Source organism: Alligator mississippiensis, chromosome 10 (genome assembly GCF_030867095.1).
Source record: "Alligator mississippiensis isolate rAllMis1 chromosome 10, rAllMis1, whole genome shotgun sequence".
NCBI lineage: Eukaryota > Metazoa > Chordata > Crocodylia > Alligatoridae > Alligator > Alligator mississippiensis.
In genome coordinates this window covers 63,031,883-63,049,228 of record NC_081833.1, presented here as the reverse complement: position 1 = coordinate 63,049,228, position 17,346 = coordinate 63,031,883, and the positions used below count along the sequence as shown (strand labels likewise).

The 17,346-nt window shown below is 42.6% G+C and overlaps 1 protein-coding gene across 1 annotated transcript in view; it reads left to right on the top strand.

The window, feature by feature from the left end:
- CDH5 (cadherin 5) overlaps nt 1-10,524 on the top strand; it is a 50,499-nt gene extending 39,975 nt beyond the window's left edge. Inside the window, exons 7-12 of the mRNA XM_006269822.4 lie at nt 1,473-1,729; nt 2,427-2,569; nt 3,678-3,802; nt 5,045-5,153; nt 5,438-5,683; nt 7,836-10,524. Of these exons, the coding sequence (XP_006269884.2) occupies nt 1,473-1,729; nt 2,427-2,569; nt 3,678-3,802; nt 5,045-5,153; nt 5,438-5,683; nt 7,836-8,344 (1,389 nt within the window). The 3' untranslated portion in view covers nt 8,345-10,524. The remainder of the gene's footprint in view (nt 1-1,472; nt 1,730-2,426; nt 2,570-3,677; nt 3,803-5,044; nt 5,154-5,437; nt 5,684-7,835) is intronic.
- Nucleotides 10,525-17,346: the final 6,822 nt, after the last annotated feature.

The following is a 17,346-nucleotide window of genomic DNA, read 5'->3' as shown; positions in this document are numbered from 1 at the left end:
TCACAGGTGGCTCCCCTATTTCACTTATAACGGTGAGACTCTCTACATTTGCTACAGTATTGTCAGCTTTAGGCCCTCAAAAACCTGCCTCCCCTAAAAAAATCATAATTAGGCTTACACCTAATAAAAAATAAGTCTTTTTGTTTACTTACTGGTTTATGAACTGTGTGGGTATGCTTCTTTCATGTCTTCAAGCCTCTCTCCAGAGCCATGAGGGTCAGAAATGTTTAGGTTCTTTAAATTAGCCCAGGAATTTCTGAGAGGACCAGCATTAAGGGCCCTCTGTTAAAACTGCAAATTAAGGGCGGGGATTTGATGCAAATTGATGAGGCAAGGCGAGTATTTGAACATCTGGGGTTCTGTTTGTAGGGACTGTGTACGTCTAGTACCTGTTTGCTCCAAATGGGCCTAGTGCAGTTGATTGGACTGTGAACCAAGCAGGTTTTGTTTTGGAATGGCAGTTAAGACTAATCAGCTTTATAAAAGGAAACCTCAAGGACAAAGCAAGCATCAAACAATGACCTTGCCTGTGGAGGGAGTCAGGGTGAGACCCAGAAGTAATTAACAGGTCTTCAAAGGGGGGGAGGAAGCAACAATAGAAGCTAGCAGGATCAGTTGCCCTGATCTGCACGGGATGTGCCAAAGGTGTATTGCCCTCTGAAGGCAGAGACGACACTGGCAAGTGTCCACTTGGTGCCAACAATACATGAGGATAAAGGGACTCATACTAATTTTATTGGTCCAAAGAGGATGGAGCTGGACTGTTCTCAGTGGTGGCAGATGACAGAACAAGGAGCAATGGTCTCAAGTAGCAGCAAGGGAAGTTTAGGTTAGATAGTAGAAAAAACTCTCTCACTAGAAGGGTAGCAAAGCACTGGAGCAGGTTACTCAGAGAGGTGTTGGACTCTCCATCCCTGCAGGTTTCTAACACCCAGTTAAACAAAGCCTTGGCTGGGATGATATAGTTGGAGTTGGTTCTGCTTTGAGCAGGGGGTTGGACTAGATGGCCTCCTGAGGTCCCTTCCAACCCTAGTATCCTATGATTCTATGATATTTTAACATTTCCATTGCCCTAAGCAGACTTTAAAAAATAAAAAAGCCATTTAGGTTCACAGCTTGTATGTTGAAACAAAACGTTGACCCTTCAAAAAAAAAAAAAAGAACCGCAGCCAAATTTTTCTTTCCTGTAGATCAAACTGTTTTCTCATGGATACGCTGATATTTCTGGCACTGAATGGCACACCACTCTTATGCCAAGAAATGTACATCAGTCCTTAAGTTCAGCTGCTTATACAACATGTAGAATTAATGCTGAATTCCATCTTGCGCATAGTGGGCAAGCCAAACTGAGAAGCCTTTTGGTTAGTTAGAATATGTTAATATTTCCAGTATGGTTCTTCAGGGTAATGCTAATGCTACACGTGCTCAGACATTACCAAAGCATGGATATCTACATTTATCTTTCGTTTTAGCCATTAAACTATGAAGAAATAAAGGAGTACAAGTTTAATGTTGAAGCAACCGATCCAACAGTTATTCCTCGTTATTACAAGCCTGGTGGAAACAAAAGCATTGCATCGATTACTATTGAAGTTCTTGATGTTGATGAACCTCCTGTCTTCTCTCAATCATTATATATTTTCAAAGTAGAAGAAAATAACCCTCAGAAAAACAAGCAAATCGGCACAGTTTCTGCAAGGGATCCTGATGCAGCTAATCGGGCAATTAGGTAACACCACGGTGGACATGACACTAGCCTTAGGAAACTATGTTTTGAACTATTGACCGTTTCAAGAGACATGGGGATATAACTGAAGTTTCAAAAGTACATATGCAAAAATATCTAATTTGCACGTTTAAACACCACAACTCTGAATAAAGGTACAACAAACTGCACACAAGCAGTCTGATTACCAACACATAAAAACCACAGGAAGTGACTGATGGCACACGCACATTAGTGAAACTGCACATTGCTGAGTATTTCTTTCATTATGTGTCCATAGAATGTATTTGTAAGGTTTTATGGTATTCAGTATCTTTGTGAAAACAAAATAGACTATTGGCAAAGTAGTAACCAAAATGTATTAAAGCAAATGCAGGAACCTCTATAACCAATACAAAATGCGTTGCACTACTATATTAGAGTCTGCATAATTTGAGGGGAAAGTTCTATATGCAGGGCAGGATTTTAATAAAATGAAACATGCATCTGTAAAGATTTTTAATGGGCAGTTTTTGAAACTATAAATAGTCCCAGTGGGCACAGATAAAAGGACAAAATGGAGGTAAAGCATCAGAACTGCATAGTAAATTCAATTTATCATATAACAATGTACTAACCCTCCCCTATGAAGAACTAAATATTACACAATTTAATACCATTATGATTTTGACAAAGATTTATATTTTTTAACTAAATGCAGATATATTCCTCGAATATCAAGCCCTCCTGGAAACTACATCAAGATATCAGATACGGGAATGGTTTTTCTCAACCAGGCTCTGGACAGAGAAACCAGTGCTTGGTATAACATAACCATAAGAGCTGTGGAGCTTGTTGACAAGAGTAAGTGCTGCCTAAGAAACCTGGTTCCTAGGTGGGGAAGGGAAAAGTGTCACACAGTATTTGTAGCAAGTTAGTACATCCCCCCCTTTGAATAAAGTAATTGTTCCATCAGCTGTTTCTGAGCTACAAACTTCCATATCAAACCATACCTACAATGGGAGCCAAGAACATTTCAGTCAGCACAGGTCCATTGCTACTATGAAAAATCACACCCCTTCTTAACCAGGATAAGCACAAGAAGGACAAGTACGCCACCAGTGGATCAGTCTTGAGGCCAGTAAGCAGGACTGAATCCCATGAGTGCCATGTTCCAAAAAGCAGCTATTCCTTCAGCATCTTAAGGCAGAAGGACCTATGTAAAGGCAGATCTGCCGTATCAGAGCCATTCAAATCTGCTAATGCTGGAAGGCACAAAACTCCTTTTCTTCCTTCACTCAAAACCTACTATGCTCCTGCTAAACCAAATGCACTTTTGCATAGCTTTACTGTAGCCCAGCCTGGTCCCAACTTCTACTTCAGTGCTCAAAGTAGCAGTAAAACTAAAAATTCTTGGGTTTGATTCCACACCCATAACGAAAATGAATGTGTTAGTATTCATGTTAGCGAGCCCGAGTTCCTCTCCACCCCACCATTTATGTCCCCATTTGAAGGTTGTATGTATAGAGAAGCCACATTCACTACTTCACAGGCCAAACCCCTCCATTGTTCCCATGGTAAAAGCCAAGCAGGAGTTGGGAAAAATTTACAGCCAGAACTTGTAGCACTCGTTCATCCCCGTGTTTGCCCTTGGATGGAACGGCCACTAGGATGCCTACACAGGGTCCAGCACAAAGCCATAAGCAACTTCCCAACTCTTTCTTTTGGATGGGTGGGCCTAAGCTTGGGAAAGACAAACACACTACAAGTGGATCATGTTCACATCTAACAACTCAAACTAGGGAGAAAAATAAATAGACCCCAGCCCCATATTCTGTGGTGTCCTTGTATATTGTGCTGAAGTACCACAGAAGGACAGAAGAAGAACCCAAGTGCAAACAAGGCTCTTGGACGCAGACTTTAGGTGTTAAAATGATTTTGCTTATTAATAATTTCATGTTTATAATTTCAGATACTCTGTCAGACAAAGAATCGCAGGCGCACATTCATATCCAGGTTACTGATGTGAATGACAATGCTCCAGAACTGACTTATCCAGAGGAGCCCAGAGTATGCGAAAATGCTGAACCAGGACAGGTAATGCATGAGAGGTCTTTTTGCTAATACTTTACTATAGGCCTGCAGTCACATGAGGAAAAAAAATATTCTCAATTTGAGAAGCCAAGCTTCAGATCTCCATTTGCCTTTAGTGACAGCTCCATGACTGCACATATGCCCAAACTGTCAGCAACAAACTCTGCTACAGTTTTTCTGGATGCTACAACACAGATTTCCATCCATTCCCACCTACATACAGATTGCATAACCACTCCCCATCTAACACAAGGTCAGTAGTATGAACATGTATTAGCTGTTATATCATAATTCATTTAACCCCTGTAAGATAGCAGTTAGCACCAGCAACTTATTTCCATCATCTGCCCAGTATTCCTTTATGCAGAAACTATGCTATGTTAAAACAGCCAGCAGAAAACATATCTGAGTATATTCTTTACTGCACCAAGTTATAGTTTCCAGCAGTACCACAAAGTTGGCATTTGTATTTTTGAGCTGTTTAGACTCAGAGACACATTCACAACAATTACCTGTTGTTTCCTTGATTTTTGTTCCTTTATAGTGTTAGTATCAAATTAAGCCAAAAGGGAAGATATGAGCAGAACACCCCAGGGTAGAATTTGACCTTTAATTTTATTTTAATGCACATTTGGCGTCCAATTTATAGGTCCTGTCATACATATTCGTTTACTGTATTGCATCCGATATATTGTGCATTGGATACTTAGAGGGGGGATTTCAAAAGTAAGTATGTGATTTAGGAGCATAAGTTTCAACAAGATTCCAGCTCCTGAATCCATTAAGCCCCTAGAATAGTTAAATGATTACAGTATTAACTTGTTCTTTTATGGCTACTTTGCAGTTATCCATAATATAGCCATGAAGAAAAGAGCAAGAACCTGCCTCTGTTAAATTGAGGCAATTTGGATCTTACTGCCCAATGCTGTGGAGAATACACAAGCCATGATGCAGACCTCTATGCTGGGAGAGAGCAGTAAAAGGATATTATACACCAGTATCTTTGTTCTTTGCTCTACACCAGGCAGTGAGTCTGACTGGTTATATGAGGGAAGGAAGCTTCCTCTTTCTATATGACTGTGCTAGGCATATTAGTCCCCCTTTGCAGTGCGGAGAGGAGCCCCCATAGGCAGCTCTGTCCTGATATTTACTGCAAATGCTGCATGAAGTCCAACTTTAAGCTACTGTGAGTGTTTTTGTCTAGTGCATATCTAAAAATTATGATGGGCTTTTAAATCTTTATAGGTAGTCACCAGGATTTCAGCTACTGACAAGGATGAAATGTTGCCTGGAGTTTACTTTAAATATTCCTTGGCCACAGAAGACAGCAACTTCACATTGTCTGATAATCATGGTACTGTATCCCTTCAGTGAATTTCCTCAGATAGGAAGAGAGAGGATTTAGGAAGTATGGGATGAAAGCCACAAGGACTGTGATGGGTCCTCATGGGTGACTGAGATTTATAACAGGTTATTAAGGCTCAACCTACTGAAAAAGTGTTTGTGGTCACTCAAATGTTTGTGCGCTCTATAAAGACATGCTTAGCCTCAGGGGAAGACACATCAGATGACTAATAATCTATAAAGAAAATGAGGCTGTTAGATTACCACTTAATTAAATGCCATTATCTTTTCCAGATAATACAGCAAATGTCACTGTCAAATATGGACAGTTTAATCGCGAACTCGCTAAAACCCACTACCTGACTGTTATGATATCAGACAACGGCAAGCCTGCACTTACCAGCACAAACACACTTCCCATCAGCATCTGCAAGTGTAATGAAAGAGGAGAGGTCACTTTTTGCGAAGCAAGTGCTAAGATAGTTGGAGTTAGCATTCAGGCACTGGTGGCAATTTTTGTCTGCATCCTCACAATCATTGGTAAATATTTGATACTTCAAATGTATTTTGTTTTTGAGGCATGGTTTTTAACTGGGGTCTTCTGGAGCTTTCTATTCATCAAGTGACCAGGAAGACAGGAACACGTTAAAAGGAGTTTGCTGAATAAATTCTTTCAGCAAACCCTTACTTTTTGCTTGGCATATCACAAGAGTTTCTAAGGAGCAATGGTGATTTTGCCACAGTAGTATTTGCTCAGCATTATTAGGCAGCTGTATGACAGGAGCTGATTTCTTTCAGAGAGGTAACAGGTTTCTTGTCTCAAAAATACAAAATGGTATGGGCACAAGATGAAACACTACGATAAAAACAGTATAAATTTTACTATAATGTATTACATTACAGCAACCATAGGTTATTGTAATCTATGTAAGGATTTTGTTGATGAAGGAAGCGGAGAAATTGCCTTTGCAAAACTGGCATCTAAAATCCAGCTAGAGAAACATAAGAGTCCATTATGGTAAAAAAATATATATAGATATTAAAATAGCACTTAATGTGGAATTACTGGCACAATGGATGGGTTGTGTGATGGAGCTTGGACTGGACAGAAGGGTGAAAGCTATTACTGTTTGATGTCCTATGTAAAATGATTGGGTTATCTAAGTCCAGTGTCTGATGGCCAAGTGTTCACATCACTAAGCCAAACACAAGACAGAAAAGTAGGCTCAACCACTATCAAAGGATATATCCTCCATGTCAGGTGCAATGGAAGGTCGTGTGAGAAGAGCTTACATTGTTGGGACCTATTTTCTCTTAATGAATGTAGGATGTCAGTCTCCAGATGCTATTAAAATAAAATTCTAAGGAGACACAGATATGAGCACTACAGCTGACCACTACTGTCCAGGGCTAAGGACAGACATTACACATAAAATAGTTTAAGTGATCAGAAACTGGTGTAAACCTGTAACAGAACAGACATTCAGTGCACATAAACTAGTTTTAAAATGTCTGAAACTGGTTTGAGATAAACCTGGTTGAATGTAGTATCAGACTTAACTACTTTGGCTCAACCCAGTTTAAGCAATGTCTGTTGCAGAAGAAGGAGGAATAACCCCTGTCCCTGCTTCCCCACCCCTCCCCCCTCCCCCAAGGGCCCTCTCTGGCCATGCCCCTGCCCTGCCGCTGCAGCGGGAGGGGGCAGGGCCAGTGTTGGGGGCCTCAGCCCCTGTCATAATGTCAAGGAGTGCAAGCCCCTTCCTGGCAGGGGCACTGTACTGGAGGGGTGGGCAGAGCTGCAGCAGGATGCACATGGCAGCACTGGTGTCCAGAGCAGGCCAGAGCCATCCAAGATCCCTCAGCGCCATCCTGCTCCGTAGCAGCTCTGCCAGTCCTGCAGTGCGGACCCCACCTGGAAGAGGCTTGTGCTTGGGGAAATGGGGATGGGGGCTGCTGTTCCCATCACAGTCACTCCCCCCTCACTGCTCCAGCAGCTGGACAGGGGCAGTGCCGGGGCCAGACACCGCAGGCAGGGCTCCTGGGGCAGGGGGGGCAGGCAGTGGGGTTATTCCCCACTCTGCCCCTGGAGCTCTGCAATCGGGTCTGCCCGGCCTGGCCACAGATGCCACTCGGTCTGCGCTCAGGGCAGCATCCAGCAAAATAAGTCCCCTCCTGCCAGGAAGAGTCGAGATCGAGTCAGCCCACCGCTTGGTCTGCAGCCACCACTTGGTCTGTGCTTGGGACCAGCTCCCTCCCAGCAGGAGGGGGCTTATTCTGCTGGGTGCTGCCCTGAGCACACACCGAGTGGCAAACTGGCCACGCATTCCCAGCACAACTTCCCTGCAGCCGAGGGCACACTCCAGCGGCCCAGGCTCCTGGCCTCAGCAACTGCAGGCATGGGCCAGCATTTCCCCAGTCCCGAGAAAATGTCTGTCCCGTTACAAACTGATTCAACCTAGGCAGGTTAGACTGGCCTGCAAAAGTTGAATCAGTTCAGGCTCCGGCTTTCTGAATGTCTGTCCCTAGTCCAGATGCATGTGTATAAGCAGATTTTACAGTTAAATGCCATTTTGAATTCTTATATTTCCTGTAAGTGGAACTTCAGATGGTGTTAAGTTCTGAATGCAGTTTGTATTTTCTCCACTTACTTCCACCTACCTTCACTTATAAATTTGCCATGTTTTGTCTGCAGTAATCACGTTGCTACTTTTCCTGAGAAAGAGGCATAAGAAAGACCTGAATGTTCTCAGGAATAATGTGGCAGAAATCCATGAGCAGCTTGTCACCTATGATGAGGAAGGGGGCGGCGAAATGGACACCACCAGCTACGACGTGTCTGTGCTCAACTCCGCCCGCAAGAACACCATGAAGCCACCCAGGCTGAACCTGGAACCTGTGCTCTCCCCGTATGCACAGATCCAGAAGCCCACAGAAAGTGGACATTCTGGCACTGGGGAAATGGAAATTATGATTGAGGTGAAGAAGGATGAAGCTGACAATGATGGGGATTTGCTGCCATACGACACCCTTCACATTTATGGCTATGAAGGAGCTGAGTCCATTGCAGAGTCTCTCAGTTCTTTGGAGTCGGGGTCCTCAGACTCAGACATTGATTATGACTTTCTAAATGACTGGGGACCCAGATTTAAAATGTTAGCTGAGTTGTATGGGTCAGAACCAACTATAGATTTTGTCTATTAAGTCCAAAATAACTGAGTTTCCCCTCCCCCTAGCAACAGACAGTAAAGCCAATATGCTGCCAGTGCACAAAGGAAGACTGACAGCTCCTTACCCAGGCAGTACTGGCTACCACTAGGATTGCAGAAACTAAGAAACCCAAAGCATTTGGGATAATAAAGAAGTACAAAGAAATCCTTTAAGAAAAAAAAAAGATACTGCAGCTCTTGCCCCACTCCTCCAGACTTGACACCTGGGAGGACACTGGTTCTTCCAATGACACTCCTTTTGATTCACTACTGAGAAGCATTTGACACTTATCTGGGCAGAAGCCACATGGTCTATGACTTCTTCCCTATTTCATGTCTCCCTTCCACTCTCCTCCTCCCCTTTCCAGTTTCTAAATGCACAACCAAGATCATCTAGTGTTAGAGCAGAAGGGTCTAGAAATGCAGACTAGGAACATTATGCAGCCACCTGTTTCCCCAACCCATAGGTCTACCCTGCCTCCTGTAACACTTTGCATGGACAAACCCTACACACAGCAGAGTAAGAGAAGCTAATGTCTATCATTCAATACTAGAGGTTATTTCATCCTATTCAGAGAGGCAGGACTTTTCCCTTCTTTGCAATCCTCTGACTACTTTTCTTCAATATCCTTCTGATCCAAATATGGATTCTTGGTGAAACACAGACCTCTTCAGGATTTTTAGTGATCATTATCAATATTAACAGCCAGACTGTATATTTTAGACACAGTCCTGGAGCATTAACATTCCTCTTACTAGCACACTGAGTCTTTTTTTCTAAGGATCTCAGTGCTGCTGAGATGAATATCTCTTGTAGGACAGGAAGCTTAAGGAACAGAGGGAATGTCAGGACTTCAGGTTTATAAGGTTTTACTAGATTGCAACCACTGTGTCACAGGTTGAGCAGCTTGTTGGGTTTCATTAATTTTTTAAGTAAGTTTTCTTTTCATAGTAGCTGATAGAATGTTGCTATTTCAGGGAAAAAAAATTAAAGGGCCTCACTACTGTGAAACTATTGACTTTTTTTTTGTAAGCAGGTACTGTAGAATGGGTATTTCCGCTTAAAAAATAGTAGGGAATTCCAAGGCAGAACACCATAGACCTACATACTTCACTGTCTGTCATAAAAGACCAACGCATGAACATAAGCAAGATTTTGGGGTGCAATAACCCCTTGTGCCTGAGGCATGTACATGCTTAGCTTTACATGAGAGGGAGTCATCCTGTTCAGGACAATGGAGTTTACTTCCTAACGTTAAGCACATATTTCAGTTTTGCGTGATCTTGCAATGCCATCTCCTGTGATGGCAATGGACCAACTCCTGCCTTCACTGATGTAAGACTCCCACTAATCTTACTGGAAGCAGGGCCCTGCCAACCAGATACCCAGTTTTGCAGACTCTGTACTGAAAATGTATGATTTAGCTCAGTTGATCTATTTAAAATTGGATTTTATATTACAGTAACTAACCCAGATAACACTTTTTTTAACCAGAGTAGTGGAATCTCACTAATTTGCACTTTGCTAATCCACATACCCCATAATTTAGACACAAAACACGGTAGGCTTTCTTAGCAAGGACATAATAGCAAGGCAGTGCTGCATGGTATCATTATTAACATGTCAATATTTTTTTAAATCTACTATACAGCAAATTACCATATCTTGCTCAATGCTATTATCAATAATTCAGATTGTGCTACAATTATCAAACACAGGCCTGACCAAAAGCCTCCTGGGAGCCTTTCCATTGGCTTGACTAGGCTTTGGATCATGTTGTGCGCAATGCAAATTTTGGATTATTTATCCTTGCTTTTATTTTTATTGCACTCATTCACTCAGGCTCCAGTTTCCTAAATCCAGTCAGCAGTATACGTTAGTGAGGTTCAACTAGGGAACATGTTACTAATACTACTTATATTTTAAGATTTTCATGAATAATTACATGCTGAATTGCAAAACTGTAAAGTTAGTTATGAAACTGTTTAGATTAACAACTAAAGTTACTTTTGTAGATGTTGGTATTTCCTATAACAATTTTTTTGCAATTTGTTTAAATTTATGCAAAGAAACACTGTACTGATCTCAACTGTACATAATGTTTGCACTGGGTTTCTTTTTATAATACTGTACTGTATTTTTTTTTACTTACATAAAAGCTAAAGTCAAATGTAGTTTTATTTCTCTTTGTATTAATAAGCTGTACATATTTGACAATTCCAGCCCTTTGGGTTACCTAGCTCTAATGAACTTGGATATCAGATCGGTGGAATCTCTTAGTAAAGGCACTAGGAAATCAAAATACAGGGAAATGTAGATATTAGTTCATGAAGGGACCCATTGCTTTTTTAAGACATTTTCCCCAGTGATTAGTGATTGTATTTTATATAGATTTTAATAATATGAAACATTTTGATTACCTACTTGGAAAAATTCTACTTTTACTAAAAGTCTTCTGGAGTGTTATTCATTCAATTGAATATATATTTTTTACTGGGCATGGTAAATGTAAAACACTGTAATTGCGATGTGCAGCATTTTATACCTACTTTGTAAATGACAGTGCAAACCATTCAGATGTCATGTTACTTGCCATGTCTTTCCTATTCAAGAGAACTGTTTCCTTTTGGCTTAGGTCAAAGACAGAAATTTTGCAGTTCATTCTAATCGCAGCTGGAGGTCCCACAGCTGGCAAGAAAGCTGTCACAAAACTCTCCTGCATCTTGAAGGTATTATTGCTATCATAAATACAGACCTGGAAAAACCTATATAAGTATCCATCTTATGCAGAAACATTTACACAAAGAGTGCCAGCCTAGCACATCAAGGTTAATGGGAAGTTTGCCCAAAAAAACCCACACATAAAAAAGGCAATGTGTGCCACCCAAAACCAACTGCCAGCTTCCAGCCAGGCTCCCAGCTACAGGAGTGATACATCTGTAGCTTCCCTAGCCCCCAGGTAAGGCTGCTGGAGCCAGCCCAGATGCTGACCCCAGCCTTCCCTACCCCACCCGGAGTAACCTGCCGCACCCCAAAGGGCGGGTGGGCACAGGCGTTCTCCAGAGACAACTAAGAGCAGCACAAAGTGTGCCACTGCTAGCTGTCCCCAGGGAACCAAACATCCACGCTTGTTTGGACGTGGACTTGTGTGGCCACAGAGTCTAAATTTCATGTCCCAACCCAATAAACCCAGAATAAGGACCATGGCTTTTTTCACTGCATTTAAGACAAATAGGAAAACAGGAAACAAAGGAATAGCGTTAGCCTGTGTCAGAAAGAGGAAAAGAGTAAAAAAAGAAAAGTCCCCTGTGAGCTATAGGTCAGATGGTTGGTTTCCTAGCTTCTTACTGCTTCCTGACTCCCATTTCCTTGCTACTCTGAAAAGGAAAGAGCTAAACAGAACTTCCTCTTCCCCTCAAGGGCATCCCCACTAGTTTTTTTTCATACATGACTGCTCTGGCAAGCTCCTAGCTAAGCCCTGTCAGCACTTTTATGCCTCCTAAGTTCTTCTTCTAGCCCCCACAGGCACATTTTGCCCATTGCATCCTTCATAAAAGCTAACTAAGGAAGAAGATTCTGAGTGCAATCAGCATTCTCTGTCATGCACATACACGAACACCTGGTGGCACTCAATTCCAGTAATACTGAGAGAGAGAATTAGGCTGCATTGTTCCACATAGTACATTTTACTGTCAGAAATCTGCTTTTTCTATCAGCTACTTGGACTCCACAGCACAGATCCACAACTTGCCTCCATAGTATTGTTACATCAGTTCACACAAACATTATTAAGAAACTGGTTAATGCTACAGACATTTTCATGCCTTGACAGTGAACTCAGAGAAGAATGCACACATTCTTGCAGGCTGTTAACCCGCAAGGCTTGCTTTTTCCAGCATTCCTGAGTGTGTCCCCAAGGCTTGTGGAGCCAGCTGAGACGATGATATGATGTGTTACATTCAGAAAGAAATCACTGAATCGTTATCTCTTTCCAAAGGGGAGCTGTGTGGAAGGGAATGAAAAGATGCGGATGCCGGACAAGGCTAAGGAGGGCAGAAGAGATGGGGGAATTTGATTCAAATTCCTCTTTCTAATTTTGGTCCTTTTGGAAATCAGTAAGATTGATGTCTATTGTTTTACAATGGAACCAGAATTTGGTTCTGCAGTGCTTTCTCTTAGGGGTGGCTTTCCAGATATTGGGGGCACGGTCTTTATTTCATTTTTTATAAAATTATTTATTGAAAACTAACAGAAGGAAAGTGTGGCAATCCCACAAAGGCCCTTTTTAAAACTTAAGCAAGAATAAAAAACAAACAATTCAAAGATACTAAGATTGCCACCAGCTCCAAGCTTACCTGGCAAGTACTGAACTGCTTATTTTTTCCCAGGCTGCTAACTGCATTATGCCAATGGCACCTTTGTCAGCTGCCTTTGCCATTCTGGGTGGTAATACTATGCCCACACATGCTCTCTGTTATCAAATATTGCCATGTACCTGTACCAGCATAGGAGACCGAGACTTGAAAGTATTATCTGGCTGTTGCATCAATTCTCTTTTTGATGTTGGGTTAGTAATTTTGGCCTGGATTCCAAAAAGCGATCCCTAATATTCTTTTGGTAAAGACTATGGCACTTAGAATGAGAGGTCAGTTTTAAAAGTGCAGCTTTTAAAATTCCCTCCATCATCAACATGGAAATGGATCACAATCAACCACACAATGCTGCTGCAAGGGTTAATTAACACGTGTACAGCCTTTGAAGATGTAACATGCTCCAGGAACAAGTATTAAGGTTTATTTTAATTACTAGGGGTGGAAGGTTAATTTTTCTTCTTGGTCCTGTCTCCAGTCAAACCTTCTGCACAGGCCACTGCTTCTGGTGTTGGTGTTGACAAATCTTGTGGGGTACACTGTGGTGCTATGGGGCATCTCAGGAGATGATTAGTTATTTTTCATTACTTATAGCAGACTTTAAAACACAAGACACTTCCCAGAATCCCAAAGAGTTTAGTGAAAGGACATTTTCCTGCCTGGCAGAAACCTTGTTAACAGGAATATTCCCACTGACATTTAAAGACCTATTCATAGGTACTCTATCTGCATAGAAGATTTGGACTCTACATTCAACATATCACTGTAAGGGAGGGTGACAAAACAGGAAGGATGTTATGAACAAAGTTTAGAGTAAAGTGATCATATGGTCATTCAGCATGTGCACATGCTGGATGGTCTTACAAGTTAGCCTTTTAATTATTTAAGTAAAGCTGCATGTGCCCCTTACTTTACACACAGTCACTCAAAAACCCCAAAAGCTAACTCAGATTTCATATTGTAAGCAGACTCCTTAAGCTAATTTCATTACAGACCTGCTAAATTCACGTGGCAGGTAATATAGGCTAGGTAAAGCAAAAAAGCCTGAGGCTGCATCAGTTCAGTATTTACAGGTTAGTCTAAAATGCACAGATTAAACTGAAACAGATTCAGGAAATGCAACCACATACCTGCAGTGGCTCAGGTCAGAAGCCAGGGTGCTCTCTGGCTGTGCTTACTTCCTTTTCCTGCTTCCCCCAAGGTCTCAGGATTTGCAGTCCAGAATTATAGCAGTAGGATTCTGCAGGGTTGCTCATCACTTCCTCTTCCTGCTCTCAGGTGACTCTGGGATTTGTAGTCCACAATTGTAGCCAGCAATAAATTTGGAGGATATTTAAACCCCTCCCTAGCCCCAGACTCCAGCCAGGGCTTGCCTGAAGGGGACAGTCCTCCGCCCTCCCCCCATAGACTGGAATGTATCCCCAGCCAGGCTCAACTCCCCCACCCCCTTGTCAGCCAGCCCTCACTGATCCAGCTAGGGAGCAGAGGGGCAGGACCAGGCCTGCTCTCTGGAGCATTCAGCAAGCCTAGAGCTGAAAAGCATTCTGGGATGCTGGGGGGACTATGATTTAACTTGAACCAGGAAGGGCTCTGAGACAAAAGTTTCATAAACTGGTTTGAAACAAATCAGTTAAATCCGATACTACAGTCAACCAAGGTTATCTTAAACCTGTTTCAGCCATTTTGAAACTGGTTTATGTGCACCAAGCTTCTGTTCTGTTACAGGATTAAACCAGTTTCTGATCACTTAAACCAATTTATGTGTAACTTCTGTCTCTAGCCTTAATGGTTCCTTCCGGCAATAGAAAAGTACAAAGAGAGGCCGCCATTTAGTCAGGTGCTAAGTCAGGCTTTGATGTTCTCTGAACTTGATACTATCTACATGGGGTATGCTCAATCATGCTCTTCAGGCACGGAGTCCTTTTGCACTGATGTATATCTGAACAGTTCAGAAGAAAGCAGCAAGAGCAGCTATAGCTTGAGTTGAAGAGTTAATGTTCCCTAAGTGGACTCAGAGTAACAGACTCACCATATCTGTAGGGCGGGTCCAGAAGGGGAACTATAATGCATGTTCTCTAGTGTCTTACACTGTGCAACAAATTCATGCAATACATTTTATTTTGATACTAAGCTGCTGTTGCCTAGTAAATACATCACTGACCCTACAGTCAATGAGGGGTTTCTAGCTATTAAAAATGGCAAGATCTGGTAATGGAATTAAGATGTCATCCTTAATACACAAGATCATAAGACACTACTCAGGATGCCAATCAGAAGCTGAACAGAAAAGAAGGGTCTTACGACAGAATTTAAAGGGGAGATATGATCTGATGTCTTGGAAGCTGCAAAGCTCAACAAACCAATGTTCTTATAAAGGCAGCTTATCAATTGCTTCTGGTCTCTGCAACTGCTGTATTCTTCACTTTAAGCCTCAGGGCTTCTGGCTAGGAAGGATCCTGAGTGAATTTTTCTTTTCTTTTAAGACTGTTTGGCTCCAAAAATCTATATTAATCCAGAACAAGAGAGTAGAAGAAAAAATATGTGAAACTTAAACTAGACTAATCTGATAATTCAATGTTCCTGAAGGGAAATTCAAGTCCTGAGGTGTACATCTTATTGAATTGGAGAAACAATACTGAACACTAAATATCTCCACAGCACTGGAAGACTTCCTTATATTTACATGCTATATAAAAGATTTTTACTTACAGCTAATGTAGTATCTCAGCAAGCTAGAGACGTGACTGTGGAGGCTTACTGTCCTGAGGACTCCCGAGTCACTGAGCAATACTGTAGGCATGGAAGAATTGTAGCTTAAAGTCTCCTACTTCCCCCTCTCTCTAAGCAACTAGTTTCATAGAGTCCCTTTACCATGCTGATTTAGACCCCAGGCTCCTCCTTGTCCTTGTCCTTGTCCTTGTCCTTGTCCTTGTCCTTGTCCTTGTCCTTGTCCTTGTCCTCCCCCCCCCAATTATCACATGCAGGTGAGCATTAAAAAAGGAGCTCAGACTTCACCTGCCTTCAAAACTTTGGCCAACACAGCTGCACCTGTATGGAGAATGGAGTAAATCAATCAACAAACAGGATAGCACAGGTTATATTCTTCCTCAGGTTGGGAAGGAGAAGCAGAAACCAGACTGTGATCTAGAGTCATAACCTGCTCTGTCCTGCTCCTGAGTCAATGCAGCTACACAGCACAGCCAGGGTTTGTACCTGCTCAAATTGTGATTTGCCACCCCATATTTACTTATTTATACCTTTTATATACATTGCATAGGAATGGGAGCCTGTAAAGCTTCCCCTTAGTCCAAATTTTGCTCATTCAGCCCCACTGATTTTGATGGGGAAGCAGTTTCAGTGTTGGACCTTTTGCACTAAGTTTAAATCACTGCATGACATGTTGCAGCAAAACACAAACATTTAAGGCAAAGTTAAATCCCAGAAGGCACATTCATGTTGGAAATGCTGATGCAAGCTGCAGTACAATAACACTACTGCAGGATGCTAGGCCTGGCTATAAAGTTTGTGCTGCAACTAAAATGGGTCTGGCTGCAACTCCCAACAAGCAAGCTCCATTACCCAGAAAACTCTATAGTTCTTGGTCTTATTCCTTTCTTCTCCTTCTGAAGTGGTTTAGCACTCCTTCCTAGCTCCAGCCCCTATAAAAGTCCCCCATATGATTACACTCTACCTGGGAAACACTTCTATCATGTGTAAGTGAGAGCAAATGTATCTTGGGGCTCCCTTGACAAATAACTAAACAGCTTCCACCTAGCAGCTTGGGAACGCTGAACAGCTGATAGAAGAAGCAGACAAAGCAAGAGACTGGAAGGAGGAAAGGGGACCACACTTCTTCCTAGTGCCCAGAATGGGGAGACTGCCCCACCACTGGGAATAGTAGGACCCATATCTTGCCTCCCCTCCCCTTCATCACATGACCTCAGTGGAAATACTGAAGGGAGGAGCCAGCTAGAGACTCAACCAGTAAAAACAACTACAGAAGTAACCAGAGCTAGACCTTCAGCCACTCGGGCTAGATTGATATGGTGAAAAGGGCCAAGTGAGTAGCCCTTTCCAGTGACGCTTGAACCCGAAATGAGACAGGGTAGACTGTTTGAGCATGCTCCTAGCTGGCCTTCAGGGCGTTTTGCAGCTCTGTGATCAGTCTCAACAGACACAGTGAGAGAGAGGATCACTTCAGTGCATGTCCAACCCATCAGTTATGCCTATTTTGTGGGCTCAGGTACAGGTGGGATTTGTCTCCCTCAGCAGTGCTTCTGGGCTTGTTCCAAAGACCACACAAACATGGCCTTAGAGAACATACTGCCATAGTGACAGGACATTCCTTGTCTGGTGCTGACTGATATTTGCTCCAATGCTCTTCTGCCTAGTCCCTCAAGGTCTCTCAAACTTCACTCCACAACTGCCCTTCTTACCTGTCCACCACACCTCCTTTATACAGCCCTGGGCTGGGCTGTTTGCTCCACACCACAGGGCTGGCCATGCCCCACTGCTCCCTGGGCTGGAGCTCCAGCAGAGTCTGCAGGCACAGAAAGGTCTGCCTGGCTTCCCCCTGCAATTTCCCCCTCGCCGCTTGCTGCTCAAGCTGGGATCCCCCACTCCTTC